This window comes from Gymnoscopelus braueri (assembly GCF_963280865.1).
Source record: "Gymnoscopelus braueri genome assembly, chromosome: 15".
Lineage (NCBI taxonomy): Eukaryota > Metazoa > Chordata > Actinopteri > Myctophiformes > Myctophidae > Gymnoscopelus > Gymnoscopelus braueri.
Window position 1 is genome coordinate 14,816,648 of NC_137620.1, and position 19,824 is coordinate 14,836,471.

Genomic DNA, 19,824 nt, shown 5'->3' on the forward strand with positions numbered 1-19,824 from the left:
TTCGATAGCTCCGAGGTGGAGCAGAGTGAAAAGGAGGAGGCAGCGCAAACCCTATATATGTCAGGGGTCTTCAATGTTTTTTCAGGCCAAGGACCCCTTAGCAGAGAGAGAAATGAAGCAGGGACCCCCCACTACATATTGTAAAGAATTGTGGTGCACATTAAACTTTTTCATAGATTTCATAGATAGCTTCATAGACTTGTTTGACAGCACTATCATCAGTGTTGTGTAGCAACTCCCTGCCCTACATATAGGCAACTTGAAATGAATATATTTACTGAAGAATAAACATAATATTTATTGAGAATAAATATCTAATAGCATAAGTATACATCTCCAGTCTCCATTCATTCCCTGTAAGCATGAAAATATTTAGAATAAATAAATGATCTGCCAAACAGATATTACAGGGAATGAAATAGCAAGATCTCCCCTAAGGGAATCATCGCATCGCAGGGGGGAAAAAAAGTGTGGATGCTGGGGTGGGAGTGCAAAAACCTTCAGAGAGCTATAAGCACAAAGCAGCACAGCATAGGAGTACGATGGCAGAACAGCTACAAGCAGAATGAGCGATATAGAGATTTAAATAGCCTGCCCCAATCAGATGAAGTGTGCATGGGACTGACAGAGTTGGCGCTGCTTTGAATTATCTGCCTGAACTAGCTAGCTGTGCAGGCTTCGCGTCATTTAGTCTGTCCATACCCCTGGGGGTATAGTTCTACTCACACCACTGGGGGTAGATTGTCTATGTACAACTGGAATACACACAGTATGTGCAGTATACCTGTTAATATTCTGTTACTGCACTTTGACTATACTTATATCTACTGTTAAAAGCTCTTTCACCACACAAATTCCCCGGCAGTCCAAGTGCTGATTGACGGCCAACCAAGATGCCTGTAGTATATTCAGGTACTCTTTTCCTAGAGCTCATGTGTTACTACTGTACCTGGATGGCGGATGCTATGAATTTGCCCCTGCAGGATCGATAAAGGTTTATCTATCTAAGGACAGATGGACATGCGTTCAGGGTGGGTGGGTGGGTGGGCCAGAAAACAGCCACATTCTATAACATTCCAAATGCATAGCGACGCGATGCTGTCGTCTGTTGAGGTGTGTATGTGTGTGTTTGTTTTTCTATGTGGCCGTCCATCATAGTGGATTTTAACCACTATATAGGGCAGAGGTAGGAAACCAAAATCCTTCGGAGCTCCACTGAGACGTGGAAAAAATAACGGTTTTATTCATTCATGATATTAAGTTCGTTTCACACTGCACATCATCAAGTGACTAAACTGAGTCAAGATAGACGTGTCTGTGGTACAGACAAGCGTGCACAGTAACATTCAGAGTGTCAACTTCACTGTGTAATTGAACCCGTGTAAGAGTCCATTTTTATAGACTGACGCTCACGATTCTACTGTGTGGGGGCAGAACAAAAAAGAACGACCAAAATCATTTAAGTATAAGCTTGGCCATTCGCCTGTCACAATGCAATGCCCCCCCCCCTCCTCCTCCCACCCTTCCTTTCACCCTGTGAGTTCTTATTGGGCCTCGGGCGCTGTGCAGCTGGTCCTGATTGGATCCCGCACAGTTGGAAGGTATCTCCAATTAGAGGCCTGTGGCTATGGGGATGACAAGAGAGAGAGAGAGACAGAGAGAGAGAGAGAGCACACACGGGAGCCAAGACGGAGAGAGAGAGAGAGAGCAGAAGATGGCAAGAGAGAAAGAGAGAGAGAGAGAAGTAGTGCAGAGCAGGGGAAGGAAAAGATTTGCTTGAGGTAATTAGAGAAGTGACAACTTTGATTTCCAAGAGCGGGGGGGGGGGCTTTCTATCTCTCTCTATCTCTCCCTCGCTCTTTCTCCCTCTCCCACTCAGTCACTCTGACATGCTGACATGTACTGTAGGATGAAGGCTACTAGGGATAATGAGAGGAGAGGAGAGGAGGAGAGAGGTGAAGGCAAACGGTTGGATTTATTACCAGTGCAGAAATGTTCAATAATAAATGTGATAGAGGGTGTGTGTGCATGTGACATCAGAAAATAATTAGCAGGACACACAATAAGAAAAATTACAAATAATTTGTTTAGAACTGCTGACGCCTTCATGACTTCTCAAGGCAGCCTGCAGATGTGAAAGTAATCTGTCTAAAGTAACCTAACGAGAAACAGAATGAGGCTGGCGAGCCTGACGGAGAGGGAATGGGAAAATATGATAGAGAGAGAGGGATAGCGGGGGGGGGGAGAGAGAGAGAGAGAGGGAGAGAGAGAGGGAGAGAGGGAGGGAGAGAGGGAGGGAGAGAGTGGGGTGGCCAGAGGCCAACCATCTCCAATGTAATCTCCATTCTTGTGGATGGATTTCCGATGCGGGCGTCCTACACAAGGACATTTGGCTGACTCTACAGCTATATGATATACAGCCCCCCACACACACACACACACACACACACACACACACACACACACACACACACACACACACACACACACACACACACACACACATAGATACGGACACACACAGACACACCTTGCAGCTATACTCATGCACACAGATACACAATCACATGAACTCACAGACAGACACGCACATTGAACACAGAGAGGGAGGGAGAGAGCAGAAGTAACAGACACAGACAGACAGACAGACAGACAGACAGACAGACAGACAGACAGACAGACAGGAAGAGGGAGACAGTCTGGCAGTATGAGGTGTGATTCATGGACGTGGGTTGTGTGAGCGTGGCCTTCGCCATCGCTATGCCCGCTACAATACAGTAGCCTCGCCTGTCAGATACACGCGGGCGCTCTGCACCCCTGGCACGCCACGTCACTCTCATCGCCCGTCCTCCGCCTGCCACTGCGTCCCCCCCCACGGTGCCTGCCAGTCCATCAGCTCGCCCTTTCCCTGCCCCTGGCACCGCAGCTGCGACTCCACCGCTGGATGACTTGACTCCCCCACCGATGTCCGTCCCTCGCTCCGGGGAGGGCCCACATCTGGGCCACGGGAACGGGGACTGGCAGCTTCTTGGCCTCCCGGGCCTCTGGGCTCAGTGGTCGGAAGTGATGACCCGAGCTGCCAGTATTTGGCCTGTCACGATTGTTACATAATCGTGATTATTTTAGCTAATCATAATTATTCAGTATAATAATCGTTCAAATCGTTTCCATTCATCTGTATAAAAACAGCTCGATGATATTTACAGAAATGTCATATTTCCATCATTACTTCCACATTACTGTCCACGTTCTTTTAACCAAAAAAAAAATAGCAAAAATAGCCAGTACAACCTCACAAGACGTCACATCGCAACTTATTGAAAGTTTTGACCACAGTACATTATTTATTCGATTATTGGTACAAATTGTCTTTATTTCAGTAATAGGCTTTGTAATTATAATATATATGCCCTGTGCAATGTTACAAAGCCTAAAATGCAAACAGAAATGACATTTTTTGTTCTAATGTTCAATGACAAAAACATAATGAAATTTGCATGACAAGTAATCGTCAATTAAAACGGAAACAGACAAGTGACTGTGTGGTGCATGTGCAGGGGGTCAGATTGGCCATCATACGTCTGTTGATTCTAATTTATTTCGTCTTGATTATGCCGGTGTCCTTGTTCAAAGCGAACTTTGAACAAAAAGATATCACGCACCTCAACACCAGAGAGTGTTTGATTTACCGGTACATTTCTCATCAGTTCTCGTCGGGGAGCCAGGGGCCGATTTAGATATTGTTGTTTTTGTTTCCTTTTTCAAAGCAAGGGAATAGTCTGTGGAATGGAGTGAGTGTGATAATGTGGTGGTGTTAGGGAAGAGACGGGCCCAGCTGTGTAATCTATCCCATTCTCATGCAGAGCAGACTTCGGCTGGTGTCGAGAAGAGTGGGAGGGAGGGAGAAAGAGAGAGAGAGAGAGGGAGGGTATAGGGAAAAAGTTTCTCTCCTTCTCTCGGAATGACTTGTTTCTCCAAGGATCCGTAGACAAACAGATGTAAACAAACAGACAAACAGGACACGCAGGAATTGCACAGCCTGACCAAATTGAATAGTAGCCCCCTTCCTTCCCTGTTAGCATCCATCCATCTAGGCTCCAATCAAACCTGCAGGGCTATGAGTTTCCTCAGAATAACCAAGTTTTTCTTGTGGGGTAATTTTAAGCCTTTATGAAGGTGATAGTGAAGAGAGACAGGAAATGTGGAGAAAGAGTAGAGAAACAACAAGCACAAATTGTCCAGCCGGATGAAAATCGAACCCATGTTGCATGCGTCCTAATCACGTCCCCCCTCAAAATACCTTCATGTTACTTTCACTTTGTGGTCTTGAATAAACACATTGTCACTCTCGGCTGGGGACGAATTTGACCATACGGCACTATTCCGAGGGTTTGCAACGTTTTGAGGGTCTGCAACGTTTGACATGGCGACTCCCTTGACTGCACGGCTCGCTCGACGACACCTCTCTTGGCACCAAGTTCGCTTCAGACGGAGCGCCTCCGACGTTATAACAGGTTTTCAGTGGAGCCGTCACCCTCTCTACGTCTTCCGTTTGAGAACGGCACTTCTGCGTTCCAGTGTGGGCGGGGTTATGGGGACATTGTTAAATGACGGATACCCCAGTCACGTCAAACGTTTGCCGTTTGGTCACATCTTGTCCCAATTTGAGAGCTTGAGAGCGAGAACGTATTGCTTGAATCGTCTTCTTGCATACCAATCACACGTCTTTGCCACGTTGTGAAGTGCCATTGTCTAATGCCGAATGTGTCCTCCCATGTACAGACACGCCTCCCATTGCAGATTAGTTTAGTATGGACCAGACCCGTGTGTGTGTGTGTGTGTGTGTGTGTGTGTGTGTGGGATGCTGTAATCTCATTATAGTTACAGAAAATGTGTGAAAGGACCGAAGAAGGAAGGAAGGAAGAGGAATGGAAAAAGAGATTAAACAAGGAAGGGGACATATTTAGGGAGAGCGAGAGAGAGAGAAAGGACTGTAGAGAGAAATGGAGGGAGCAAATGAAAAGAGGGTGATGCAGGCGATAAGCACCTTGCAGTGGCATGCGCCCCTAAGTGTATTGTTAAACACTGGCCACTAGAGGGAGAGCTGAACACCTCCCGTGAATATCCTTGGAAGACGGAGAGCAGGTCACCTCAAGATGATTAGTTTCAGCTGCTTAAGGACAGCATTTTCCCGGTGTGAAGAAAGCAGGAGAGCCTATACCGTCCGTGCCCAGAAATCGATTAATCCCGATGATTCATCAATCTGATACTCCTACCATCTTACTCTCCGCTATCATTATTCTCTTGTTCTGTCTCTGCCGCTGCATCCGCCTTACACCCTTCCTCGTGCCGCTCACTCATTCTTATTCTAGGTTTGTTTTCCTTTGCCCCCCCCCCCATCTCTCTCTCTCTCTCTCTCTCTCCCTCTCTCCCCTTCTCTCTTGTCTCGGTCTCTCTCCGGCTCTAAATATGGCGATTGTAGAAGTGTGTGGTTACGTGGAGGGGGCTGTGAGTGGAGCGGTGTGTTCTGTAATTGCCCGCGCTGCCTTCGCCGCGGCGTTTTCTTGAGAAGCGATAGCTGGCAATTCTCCGAGCCGAGTCTCGAGTGCCCCTCACGTCGGCGTGACAAGAGCGTTGCACAGACGCACGCGTCCGCACACGTGCTTTCGCACTCATTCTCGGCCCCGTCTCCACGCGTTTGTACCACAGACACGCAGTAGCCTATTGTAGCGTTGGCCGTGCAGCATGTGAATGGCGGCCTGTGAGTCATACATCCCACCGAACATGTTCCGTCTACCCGTCCTCCCAATCGCTCCATCTGTGCTCTCTCTCTCTCTCTCTCTCTCTCTCTCTCGCTGTCTCTCTTTCTCATTCTCTCCATTCTCCTCTCATTCTCCTTTTTCTCTCAGCTTTTTTGTCCTGCTCTCCCATGTACACACAAACGATTGCAATCACATACATACCTGCACAAATAGGAATACACATGCATGCACACACGCACACGAGCACGCACGCACGCATGCACACGCAGCACGCACACACACACACAAACCATGCACGCGCCCCCCCCACACACACAGTAGTGTGAGCCAGTACACTGCGCAGGCAGGCGTGGGTAGAGAGACCCCTGGGGAGTACAACGAGGTACTGCAGTACTGAGGTGGTCTATTTAGAGCATTGCAGTAGAGAGTGGGAGAGAATATAATGGGAATACAATGGCAAGATACTCATACGTACTTGTACAGCCGCGTCTACTTTTCAGCACTTAGACTTTGATCCCAGTCTGTAACTCAGACATGCTGTACTACAGTCATTACATTGCACTAAATACAGCGCTGAGTTGATGAATCCAGGCATTTTCTTTGAGCCAAGCTCACATATTTTTTTTAAATATACTCCCAATTCGTATAAAATCCAAATATGTCTTTGGCAGTGAGTGCCATATCATTACTCCTAGCCATTAGCCCCAGTCTCCTGGCAGTAACCCAAACCCAAGCCCACCCACCATTAGCCCCGAGCAGTTCCCCTAACTCCGTCTGCAGCCCTGTGGCTATAGCGTCGAACCCTGTACTGTAAGCGCCATAAACCCGAGGTTGATCGCTGAGAGACAACAAGTTTGCTCCGGTGCCACATGTTTTAGCGTGCCAGCAATTAAGTGTCTTTCACACGCTGATGAAGTGGCGCTAATTAACCAAGTGCCGGCTGATGAGTGCTCAACTACGAGGTGGAAAGGAAGCTCAACAGGTTTGGAGTGCAAACGAGCCCTGGCAGTTTCCCTGTTTCATCATCTGGTGATTTTGCTAATCAGGAACCCTTTGCGCAGAAACACCAACAGAAAATGTCTTCCTTGAAATAACCATGAAATGTGCCATGTTTGATTATTGGAAATGATTTAACCATGTTTTATTCATGATGATGATTTAATTGTCTTGCTGTTTCGTTCATTTATGGTGCTGCAATGTTATAACAGTGTTGATGCTTTAAATGACTGCTGATCATGTGTTTTGTTGGCTTAATTTACCAAATTAATTGACATTTCTTAAATGTGTTCACTTTGCGCACAGCTACCATAAGTTGATCGTTTTAGATACCTAAATAATTCATAAACATGTTTAACTTGCTAGCTGATTAAAAACCTCTCATATTAAACCCAAGGTAACTAGAATGCTGTTAACCATGTCTAACCAGCCGAGCCAGACCACAAAAACCTCCTGTCCAACCTAAAGCTGCTTTTTAAAGTACATAACCTGCTAAACCTTTGCCATGTTGCCCTTTTCTCCTAACCTCTAACCTTTCAACTTCCAGATCTCTTTGTAACCTCTCTGAATTTGTCTTCTCCAAATTCTCTTAAAGGGAACTTTGATAGTGAGCGCCTGGCTATTGCTAGACAAAGAATTCCATACCGACTCGGTCGGGTAGTTGACGAGTGGCTACTCGACAAAGGTAATAAAATCCCTTTAACTCCACTAATGATCTAACCGTCTAACCTACCGTTAACCACAGCTCTGGGGGAGGTGCAGTGCCACGCAATGGGGTGGATAACGTCGGCTCGTTTACCGTGCGTCCCCTCACATTTAACCACATGAACCCTAGCGAACATTTGGCAAACATAGCCGATGTACAAGCTCACAATCCGCCGCAACGCGACGCAATGTCAGCTTGTAGATTGGCTATTTTCAGCAAAGAGATTTAGTGCAGAGGGCGGAAAAAAAGGAGCAGACCAAGTATAGAGCCCTGGGGGACTTTAGTTAATGTAGTATATAGGGTTTAAGTGGTTAACAACCTTGACTGTGATTGGCCGCTAACCCACTCGCCATTTCCCCCTCAGGCAATCTCACTGTCCATGCAATTCTGGTAAACAACCTAGTTAATGAAAAAGAAACATTGTCGACTTATTATCCACAAACCGTACGGGCTACGGTACAAGACTTAATTCCCATTTCAAGACTAAAGTAAGCATCTTGAATCTACAACCTGCACAGTAATTGGCAATTTACTGTGCCAGTTTGGAACGTAGGCCTGATTATCACAGTCACATAAAGAAGCACCTTAACTGGGGCTGCACCTCTCCAGAGTCTTAACCCCCCAATAACCAACATAACCTCCCAGTAACCTGGCAAGTTGTAAATAGAGTATTGATTTCGTCTGCTTATATCTTCCTGTGTCTGTTGTTTTGATGAATGTGAACTTGCATAAATTATGATTACATTCAATTATTCATACCCCCCTCCCCTCCCCCAAAGAACAATATATATAACTTTATTACTGCATATTTGCAGTAAAATAACAAGCCCCAAATGAAAGTCATTAAAAGTTAAAGGGACTGTGTTTGCTCAGTAATGACTCTATGTATTTTTGCATTATGTGGGCATCGCTTTCTGCCCGACAGGAAGCACAACTAACACTTGAGTTTTAATTTTTTTCCAAAATGTGATCCTGTCAAAGTGATGATTATTTAACCCTTTGAGTGAGTGCCAAACGTCCCAACCTCCTTGTCTTCTTCGTCTTGTGCTGTGTTTGTGCTGCTGAAGGTGGTTGATTCTTTAAAAAAAAAACACAAGCGAATGAAAAAATCTGAGATGACATCAGTAGGTACTTGCAGTAGGTGTGTATGGTAGGTGCTGCGACCTATTTAACTGGTTTGCAAATGAGGGAGAAGGGTAACCACTGGTTGCCTACTATAGGACCATAGGCAATATTTATCTTGCATAGAAAAGTCATTGACTTGACGTTTTGGTGAAGATTGTATTGTATCTTCAACCACAAGACTTTGGCATGAGGTCTGCATTTTGTATTCAGTTTGCGCAGTCAGTAAGAGAGTTGTAATGAAATTTAAATCCTTTAAATTACAGGCATTAGCTCATTACCTTAGGGCAGACTTACTTTTAGATCTCATTGTGAATACCAATTACACAGGGGAAGAATTCAAAGACGAATTTTGTCACCGAGAGCTAAATTAAGTATTCATGTGACAGTGGAATGGGATAAACGGGTGACTCACATGTTTATTTCATGAAAACAACACAACCGGCACATTCATTTAAGTGACTTCTCTGGGGAAATAACTCCTGCTGAGAGAGCTTAAGACACAAAACAGAATTTAAAAAAAGGCTTTTGAGATGAAGGTTCAATTATGGATTGAGCCAATAAAAATTTACTTGCCCACCATATGAAATGTTTTGTGTAATAGTATGAACATCTTGGAAAATGAGCATGAAATTGGATGATTTTCCCTTTGTCATATCGTTTGAAATGACAGCAGTGCAACACAAGTGAAACCCCTTGTAGGTTTCATAACTTTTTATAAAACATACTATACAAGCATGGGCTTAGATCGGTGTCACTGTTCATAAAATTGGTGGGTATTTTGTTTAGTTTATGATAATGGCAGGGCTGATCTTGGTTCAAGAAGCAAGGTCTCACAAATATGCCTTGAGAACTTCAAAGGCAAGGCGTTGTTGGAACAGCATTTCCGCCACCATGCACATAATTATACAGTATGCATGCTCAGTAGTCTATCTATGCAGACCATTGCGTTATTCTATGCAGACAATTGTGTTATTCGCAGAAGGGGGGGGGGGGCGTGCATGGGTACAAGAGGACGAGGAAGTAGTGGACTTTGCCAGGCTCAAAGGGTTATAAGTTATATTGCTTTGATGTGGAACCAGATAAAGCTCAACCGTGAGCTCTAAGCAGAATCTAACCACCTAACAGCAAATCAAACCTCGCCCCACAATAACCACTGAGGGCTTCTCCCCTGAAATCCCTCCGTCGACCCCAACCTGAGCCCACATTACTGTTACCATACCGTGGGTCATCACGTTAGAAAGCCCTCAGTTCTAACCATGTTATAAACAATTTTAACGTTTGAGCACAATTCGACCATGATGTCAAATTTTGGAAGAACTTGGACAGGCTGCGCAGATCGTAAAAAAATAAATAGCTAACTAAGTTCTAACCCCTTCTAAATGGAGAAAAAAGACTGATTAGAGAAATGATTCTGCCCCCAGACTCCCATTCTCGCCATTCCCATAATACAAAACTCAGAGGGTTAAACCTTTTTTGTAACTAAATACCAAATTTAAAAGTTGTACCTACTTTGTGACCATTTTGGGCAATAAACTCCAAAATCCTATTTCTGTAACTGTTTTCTCTTTGAGCATAAGAAATGGAATAAGGTCCCTTTAACATTTATTGTTTTCACTTCAGTGGAACTGCAATTGTGTTTGCAACGTGGTAATGTTTACAGTTGCACTGTATGTCATCTGCTGTGAAGGTTCAATGGTGTTGATGCCTCATTATGGTGGATGTGCTGTATGAGTGCTGCAGTGAGAGAGTGGGGAACGTTTTCTGTGTGTTATACTTCTGACCTGGTCCTTTCCCTTTAATGTTCCAGGCTGTGGAAACTACACAACAAAATCCAGAGCTTGAATTGAACTCTGGGGGAGTGTAAAAAAATAACGGAACGCTCGCAGGTTCATTTTATACGCCGTCAGAGTTAACGCTCCGGATTTTATTGTGTAGGCCTACATGAGGATTTGCTCTCCAAGTTATTCCATGGTGGTTGCCTGGTGATCGTATTACTGCAGTTCCCCAGAGGGCACTCACATGCCTCAGAGCCCTTTGACCAGAGTGAACACAAAACATCAGCCCCCGTGGGTCTCCTCTACCTTTTTCCAATTTGCGTTTCTGTAGCGTTTAGTCGATTCCATAAGAGCCCCGGCGAGCGTGTGGGCAACAGACGGGTCCCGCACCGCTTTTGGGTCCCATCGGTGCAATAACAATGCCGTAGAGAACGACTGAGAGCTTTTTGACTAATGTGCTGCTGACGTTCATGTGCGGAATTTACTGGACGCAAACAAAGGAAGAAGAGTAATCACTCGCAAAATGTGCGCTATGCTCCGCAGTACGGTGCAGTGCAAAAGGCTGGAGAGCCAGGCGTTCGTTCAGGGCCTCCCAGCTCTATCCCTTCTTCTCCTCTCAAGACTTTGAGGCAGATCAGAGTGAACATCCCTGGCCCCTCTCCGTTCCTGCTGACTAAATCCAAAATGGCAGCCATTATAGGGACCCAATAGAGGGGGAAAATAAGAGTCCCAAAAGTTTTTAACAGCTCAGTCCCAAGCTTAAACTCGTTCAGATGTGGCCTGTTTTCCTCGCCTCTCCCTCTCTCCCCCCTTGTGATGGATCTGTCATCCTAAATCCTCTCCGTCTCTCTCTCTCTGTCTCTCTCTAGCTCTGTTTATCCCCTTGTCCTACCCGTCTCTTCTTCCCCGTCTTCCCTTCTTTGTACCTCCTCTCTGTCATTTTCTTCCACCGCCCCTGCCAGTTGACTTCCAAAACTTGGCAGGCGTCGGCCCCTCTCTTTAGAGACGACAAGAGTGACACGCAGATTCCTGATTTCACTGGGGAACGCCGCCGCGAAAATAAATAAATAAATAACCGCCAAGAATTGACTTCTCTCGGTCACTCCCTTTTAAGAGATAAGCGTACAGCTCTTATCCAGAGATGTATACAGTCTGGGGGTGCCTTAAAACTACTTGAGGCCCTCGGGTTACTGACATTTTGAAGCTCCTGCAAAACTGCACACACATAGTGATGGTGCGAATAATCGGTTTGTGAAAATGAAAATGACATGGACTATCTTACTGAAAGTTTAATAAAAATCACTCTATGAATGTCGAGGAATGAATAATGGCATTCTACATATTACAGAGAAAGGCTATTTAATTCCTTTTTCCAATCAAGCGCCATGGCTTTCTCCTGTGATGTCGATTCTAAAAACGAATCCCTTATTTTATATAACTAGGGTGTCGAGTGCATTTAATTGACAAGCGTGTCGACGAGATCCAAGTTTATGCCTCCCTTCACTCCCTTTGCCTTCACTCCTCTTTGCTCCTGCAAAAGCAAACAGTCCTCCGTCCTGAACCTCAGCAGACGTAGCCCTTCCAATGCTAGTCTGCTCCATTGGCTCACCAGGCCATACAGAGACTTGGTCGTCTGCTTCAACATTGCTGCTTGAAGGCCTGGGCCTACTTGTGACCCATTCAAACTGGGAATGCATCTGTGTAACCACTTTAACCATTATTCTATACTTTGGCTATTCAAAAATAGCAGTAATACAAGCTCATAGCACAGCACTGAGTGCCACTGTATGAAGCTTGTAGATCTGCTATTTTTTAATCATCGTGAAAATCTTTGAATATATATATATTTTAAAGCGAACATTTTAAACTCAATTCTTTGCTTCTAGGGGTTCCCTGGAACAACATATTTTGAGATGGGGGTCCGCGGCCAAATACCTATCATTTTGGGGGTCCTTGACATGAAAAGGTTTGAGAACCACTGATTACCACTGATACGTTTTAAAAAAACTGTAGGATTTAGAAGACATTTGTAGAATCCCCAGAAGCAAAGATTTGAGTAACAAATGTTTGCTTTAAAAAAAATCATGATGTTTAAAAAAATAGTAGATCTACAAGCTCATAGCGTGGCACTCGGTGCCCTGCTATGAGCTTGTATATCTGCTATTTTTGACTAGCCAAAGTATAAGATAATGGTTAAAGTGGTTAAAATCTAAAATGAACAGATGCTTTCCGGGTCTTAAACAATAATAGTTTCACTATAATGTTTAATCTGTTTTATTTGTTCTTTCTGAGCACCACTTTCTGAACACACACTGAAAACTCAGCTACTGCCAAACTTAAAATCGCTTACATGAGAACATGGGAGGTAGATATAGAGGAACACTCAGAGAACACAAGGCTCACCTGAGACCCTGGGTTTGGGTTTTCCCAGGTCTGGGTGCATCTCTCTCAATCGCTGATTGAAAACAAGAGTGTGCCCAGGCGTCAGACACAATTCCAGCCATGCCCAGTGAGATCATGTATTGCTGACATATGTTCTCTGACATCCAACCTCATAACAAGAGTGAGAGTAAGTCCACTCTGATCCCTTCCTTCGTCAGCTTAAGACTGAACGCGATATGAATCAATATCAAGTCAATGTAAAGATGCGACACGGCATGACATTTCATGTCCATGCCCCGAGTGATGTGAACAGAACCATGATGCGCAATCACGTGAGTTGAAATAAGTTAGACTCGCGTGACATTTCATGTGAATAGACGAACATCCAACGCTGGCACGACCAAATTCGCAAAATGTCACTTCAGTAGAGCATGTCGAGTCCTGCAGATTTTTGTTTTTGTATTTTTTCCCTTTTGCACTTGAATACTTATAATTGCCCTGTTTTCATGGAAAGCGGGGGGATACGGGGGAAGAAACAATGCCGTGTTTGCGACATGCTTGCTCATCAGCAGAAAAAAAAGTGCCTTGGAGATAGATATTGCCTCGCTTGCCAGAATGATGAGATGCTTTTGCTGGGTTATTTCATGGTCCCCTACCATGAAATGGCCTAGAACAGCACCGTCACAGCTGGAGTGAATAAAGAGAGAGAAAAGGAGGCTTGTCCCCAGCTACCCGTTACGCTATTATTATCCATCTGTCTCAGCGATAACGCCCTCCTTCAGACCCACAGACGGAGGTAAGCCACGCCCTGTCACACCGCGGGTCTGCTGTGTTGCCTCTAAAGTCCCATAGAGTCAAACTGCCTGGGGCCCTTTGCTCCCCCCCCTCCTCCACTGTGCTATTGTGGTTCCCAAACTTTGTTGGTCGTGACCCAAAAGAGAGATTTGATGTCTTCCCGGGACCCAAACTAGTGAAAATAGCCGATCTACTTGTAGATCGGCTATTTTCACTACTTCTAAAAAAATATGTATATATATTTTTTATGGAATTTAGATTTTTGTAAAAAAAAAAAGAAAAAAGAAATTGAAAATATTTTGAAATATATATATATTTTTAAATAAGAAGTTAAAATATGGATAAAAACCCATAAAAATGTGTCCGCGACTCACAAATGGGTCCCGACCCACTGTTTGGGAACCATTACTGTATACTGTATGTGTAGCAGTAGCTTCACATTGCATTTGGCTCTTTACCAACTTTGTCAAGCACAATTACTTCATAGTGTTGTGCCCAGTCCAACCTAAACTTCTGGGAAGTAAAAAAGAAAAGAAAAAGGCAAGTCACTCTTAATTACCAAAGAGTGCCTTGCACTGAGGAGATAAGTTGCACACACCGTAATCAGCTTTCCGTTCTCAGCCACCCTTCTTTCTGTTCTTTTTCTTTTTTGCCTCTTTCACTCCTGCCCCATTATATTTCCTTTTGAAAAAAAAGGCTGGGTGGGCCCTGTTTTGTTGAGCTAGATACGGTAGAGAACTATGCAAGACACGCTCCATATAACCCCGCGTGCAAAAACACTGCAGGCTGGCTGTCAATCACGCCACAAAGTAGTGTATTGGCGGAGGTGAATCCCAGGCAAAGCCGCCCACCTGGTTTGCTAAAACATTTCAGATAGCGGGGCTCCTCGCCGTCATCATGTCACTCCCACTCTGCGCGAGATAACGGGCAGAGGGAGGAGGAGATAAAAAGGGAGAGGCGTAATAGGCTCTATGCACAGTAGCCATATTGTAAAGACATTCACAGGTCTTAATTAATTAATACTAATTAAGGCTCTGTTCCATCCTGGTCCAACAGAGTCAGGGTGCTGATATTGTGCATGTTTGCCAAGCCCCCAGAACCGAGAGGTAGCAGACTAGCAGTGAAGCGCATTGGACATGGTGGCCGTTCATAGGTACTGCAGCTTATTACGGCTGGGACCAGACACATGAACGAGCGAAAACGGTTTCGACCAATATGGGCTCGACTCACAAGCTTGCAAACGAGCTTGCGCACGGAGGTGACACTATTGCCCATGCGAGATGACGCGCAGAGTGATGCAAAATGCGTCACATACAGTAGGCCCCGCCCGTCACATTTCCTAACCCGGAAGAAGGGGTGAAAAGGGAGTACGCGCTGGGTGAGCAACTCCATATAATGGGCAGGGATTTCCGGTGCCCTCTCTATTATTTTTAACTCTATGTTGCATATTGGGTTCCAGGGACCCTCACGGTTCCTTGAGGGGGTTCCAAATGGCCCCGTACGGATGTGTAACTCTGAGAGTGTACACTCTCAGAGTTATGGGGGTCCTTGAAATTAAAAAGTTTGAGAACCACTGTGCTACACTAAATGGAACTTTAACACTAACATGTAAGCTGATGAATGGCTACTCTCTTCTGATTGGCTGAAGATTTGAAAATGTATTTTTCTGTTTATTAAAGAGGTGGAGAGACTGTTACTGAACAAACACTCTATAGCAATGTGATTTTGTCCAATCTGTATGGTAGAGTACGTTAATACAATATAACTTATGCAATTGGGGTGGTTGAGACATTACGATTGTGTCAAAGGTCATGTCTCAGACACAGGATCTGACACGAATTTTGACCTGATGGCCAAGATTCAATTTATCCCCATAGCAAGCAGGCAGGCTCTATTAGATCAATGGTAGCAATGTCAGCACTGGCACAGCCACAGGAAACCGGGTTTAAATCCGGGGTAGAAGAGTGAAGTTAAATAGTGCAGCTTTAACCTTTTAACAAAAAAAAAAGTTTTGTTTTCACCCAAAAATAATGATTAATACTTGAATTAGTATCATTGGTAACAACTGTAAATGAGGTGATTAAGAATGCGGCCCAATTTCTTTCCATTATGGCTGCTGTGCATAGCCTATTGCAGTGGTTTTCAACCCTTTTCATATCAAAGTCCATTATTTATTCGGCATTTGAGCCACAGACCATCATTTGATGAGATTTAGCCTCTCAGACCCCAAATTTTGAATATTTTGTTAAGATTTTTTACGATTTTGTCCGCAATTCCATGCTGTATTGATGTTGGTACCATAGGAGAGATAACAGGCAAACATTGATTAAAATAACAATTCTTCTACAGTCTCTATTTGTGTAGACTCCTTGTAAATTAAGTAATGTTCAACAATAATGTAACTCTTGAGAGCGTAAAATGGAACCAAATGGACCCGTAAGGGTCCATTTGGTTCCATTTTACGCACTTAAGAGTTAAATACCTACCTAATAGGGGTCCATTTGGTTACCAACTCTCCATCATATAGCTGGGGACCACCTGGAACCCCCTCAAGGACCACCGGTGGTCCCCGGACCACTGGTTGAGAACCACTGGCCTATTGGAAGGGATGTGGAGTCCCCCATCCCTCCCCTGCTCCTCCTGGTGGTTGGGCTCGGGGGTGGCGGGGTGCAGCGAGCCCACCGCACCGCTGCCATTATACCTCAGCCTCCGACAGGCAATCTGTGCATTAGGCAGCCGAGCGTGGCCCAGGCCCGACCCACTCCTACCGGCTCCGCTCGCCTCAGCCAGTAATTACCAGCCAGAGCTCACTATCTGACGCTAGACATCTCTGCCTGTCTCTGATGTGAAGTGTGTGTGTGTGTGTGTGTGTGTGTGTGTGTGTGTGTGTGTGTGTGTGTGTGTGTGTGTGTGTGTGTGTGTGTGTGTGTGTGTGTGTGTGTGTGTGTGTGTGTGTGTGTGTGTGCGTGTGTGCGCAGTATCTATATCTAATCTATGTATGCATACATACATACATAAATACAGGTACATGCATACATACTGTATAAGACAGACAGACAGACAGACAGATATGATTTAGTTAGTTAGTTAGTTAGTTAGTTAGTTAGTTAATTAGTTAGCCATTGGATGCCAGTGCCTCAATTTGTATTGTCGCCTGGTCGCTCATCTGAGCTCTTATGTCTTGATCAGCAGCAGAGTGTGCGTTAATATGGCGGGCTGACAGGCCTCATGTTGAAACGGCGAGGCTTCCAGTGTATGATTAGCTCGCCGTACGAGACAACAAGGGTGAGAGTGAGACGTGTGACTCACTCTGGGCGGTGGATTCCTCCTACGTGCATTTAGCACTTCAGTGCGCCTTTCTACCTCTCTTTCGTTTTTCTCCCTTTTTTCTTTCACCAACTCCCTCCCCTGACGTCGTCTGATATCCTCCACTCACTCACTCCCACCTCTCTCTCTCTCTCTCTCTCTCTCGATCTCGCTCGCTTATCTTACCCCCTGTATCTTGTCTCTGGCCTCTTTTTCACTGTGTTTTATCTTTTCTTCTCTCTCTCTCTCTCTCTCTCTCTCTCTCTCTCTCTCTCTCCTCATCCCCTCCGTGCCCCAACTCCGTCTCTTTGACACGCTATCCTCGTTCGCTGCGCTTCGTCCCCGTCCCACTCGTCTGTCACCCTCTCTTCGCTCCTGTCATTTCACATGTTCCCGTCGTCTCAGTCCCTGTCCAAACTCCTCTTTCTTAATTGTCTCCCCTTGGTTGCGCTCGTCGCACAGGGAATGGATGATCCCATCGCTGACCTATGGCATTGTCGCTCCCGATTCAGCTAACCTGGACGAGCGGAGGGGCTCTCGCCGAGCCAGAAAGGTGCCTGCGCCTGGCGGTGGTTCCCAACAAACCAAAGCCCATCTATATTGTTATTTCAGTGTCACGTGAAGCACTCGCTGCTGAATGCCCTTGGCGAGGGCTTAATATATTATTTAGAGAACTAATAAATCAAATTACAAAGTGTTTCCCTTATTCATTGCTGTTTCATTGCTGTTTTCCAACCTGGAAACCATTTGACTCAGAAACTTGAAAAGGAAAGAGAACGAGACGAGGGCTACTTTACGTAACGTTAACAATGCCTCGGTATTGCTGTGATTACAGTCTAGCAGTTCAGGCCGTGTCAACATCCTCCTCTTCCAAGACGCCCGCTGATGGGCGAGGAAAAATGACAGGCCCGCGTGCATGCGCGTGATGGTGAGCCGGAGGAGCTCAAGGCCCCCGCCCCCGTATCTCGAGGGATATTGATTACCCGCCAGCAACGGGGGCCCCCCAATGCATTCTCACCGTGCATGAGAGATAGAAAAACAACACCACCACCACCAGTACCACATGAAGAGAGAGTCAGACACGGCAGGCTTCATTACCACATCCTCTCCGGGGCGAGGAAATCGAAGCCCTGGTAGCCAATGAGCCCCCGCCTAGACCAACCCGTCCCTCAAGTGATCCGGTGATTGCAGAGCCGTAGTGCTTTGAAGATCCACCGCGACTGCCGTAATGTTTTTTTTTTTCTCTTGAACTGAACGGCCCCGTTTTAGCACCGTGGAGAACCGACAATCATCCTCCGCATACATGCCTGCGTTTTCTCCCAGGCCATAGGGTGGGAGTAGGGATTTTCCGAATCGTCCTCTCCACCACCCGCCGATGCACCTCCGGGGGCTCCTGAAGGAAAACCTTTGAAACACTAGAGTGGATCAAATCCCCAGACGTCACACAAGCTCTGATGTTAAAGTTTCCTCGCAGGCCCAGAGATTAACATAACTCCATGTTTAGCTACGTATAATATACGTAGCTATAGCCGCCATAATATATTATATTATGCCAGGCCGTCTGTGTGCGCTTCTGTGCATCTCCGCCCCTTGTAGCTCTGGTTTTCACTCTCCGGGCTTCTAGCCGCGTGTCAACACCTCACTTTGACAGTGTTATTTTTACCCGCCATTGTAGCGGTAGAGGCGATGATGCTGTGCATCTCTGCTGCTCCCATTGTGTTCCTCACAGATTCCTACTCGGGAACACACTTATGTAAGAATATAGATTATGTCAACTGAAAACAGGGGTAAAATACAGTGGTAGAAAAAGTACTGCATTTCTTTACTTAAGTAAAAGTATCAATACTGCAATGTAGAAATACTCTGTTACAAGTAAAAGTCTGGAATTCAAAATGTACTTGAGTAAAAGTACAAAAGTATTGGTATCTAAATGTACCAAATTAGAAAGTACTCATTATGCAGAATGTAGCATTTCACAAGTTTGTATAAAATATCTTCTGAAAACAATCTTCTGATCTACAAGCTCACGATGCGTTGCATCGTGAGCTTGTAGATCGGCTATTTTCAAATGGCCAAAATATATAGGGCTGAAGTGGGTAATGTATGTATTGTAATAATAATCAAAATCTACAAAGTAACTAGTAGATACAAATAATTGTAGTCGAGTAAAAGTACAATATTTGCTTCTGAGATGTAGTGGAGTAAAATTATTGAAAATTGGAAATCCACTAAATAAATTGTAATTAAGTACAGCCCTTGAGTAAATGTACTTAGTTACTTTACACAACTGTAGGAATACTATATATGTTATGCCAACTGAAACAGACAGTGCAGGGTGGGGGAGGTTGGTAAAATATAGATACTATAGCAGTGTGTGAATGGATTAATTCATTCATTGTTTCTTTTTCCTTTATTTATTCAGGGAAGCCCATTGAGAGCCAGTTCTCTTTTTCAAGGATGCCCTGATTACACACAAATACATATAATGAAAAACTAACAAACATTTGAACTACATTAAAACAAATCATAGATGCAAATAAATACAGCGTTACATTGGAGACCAATCGAACCAGTTTCAGAGAGTCCTGAAGTGTGTTCCATTTGTGTGGAGCATAATACATGAAAGTCTTTCCTTTGTTCACTGTTCGTACGTGTATAGCCAGGCAGACAGACAGGCGTATTGATCAACAGACAGGCTGGTCTTTAAAGGACAGCTAGACAGACTTACATACATCACTGTCAGCTTTGGCAGATCAATAAGATAAATAAACTTAGTGGGAGACGCGAGCCGCACACAGAGGCGGTGGGAGTCTGCACTCAAGCTCATGCTACACACAGGAGGGCCTCATTGCGGAGGCGACGCTCATCACCGTCTCTGCGGTGCAGTTAATTAAGGCGCTGTGCGTGGCCGGGAATGGCACTTATAATGAGCACAGGCCGTCTGTCACCCTGCACCTACTGCACCTCAACTCTCCTA

The 19,824-nt window shown here is 45.0% G+C and overlaps 1 protein-coding gene across 5 annotated transcripts in view; it reads left to right on the forward strand.

Annotated features, from left to right (window-relative positions):
- The window catches only part of nrxn2b (neurexin 2b), an 890,203-nt gene that overhangs the window by 844,383 nt on the left and 25,996 nt on the right, over positions 1-19,824 (forward strand). For 4 of the 5 annotated variants that reach the window (XM_080450580.1, XM_080450581.1, XM_080450582.1 and 1 more), the window contains one exon: positions 7,354-7,443. The exons of the other annotated variant lie outside the window; for it this stretch is intronic. In XM_080450580.1, the coding sequence (XP_080306706.1) occupies positions 7,354-7,443 (90 nt within the window). The remainder of the gene's footprint in view (positions 1-7,353; positions 7,444-19,824) is intronic. 5 annotated transcript variants of the gene reach the window in all.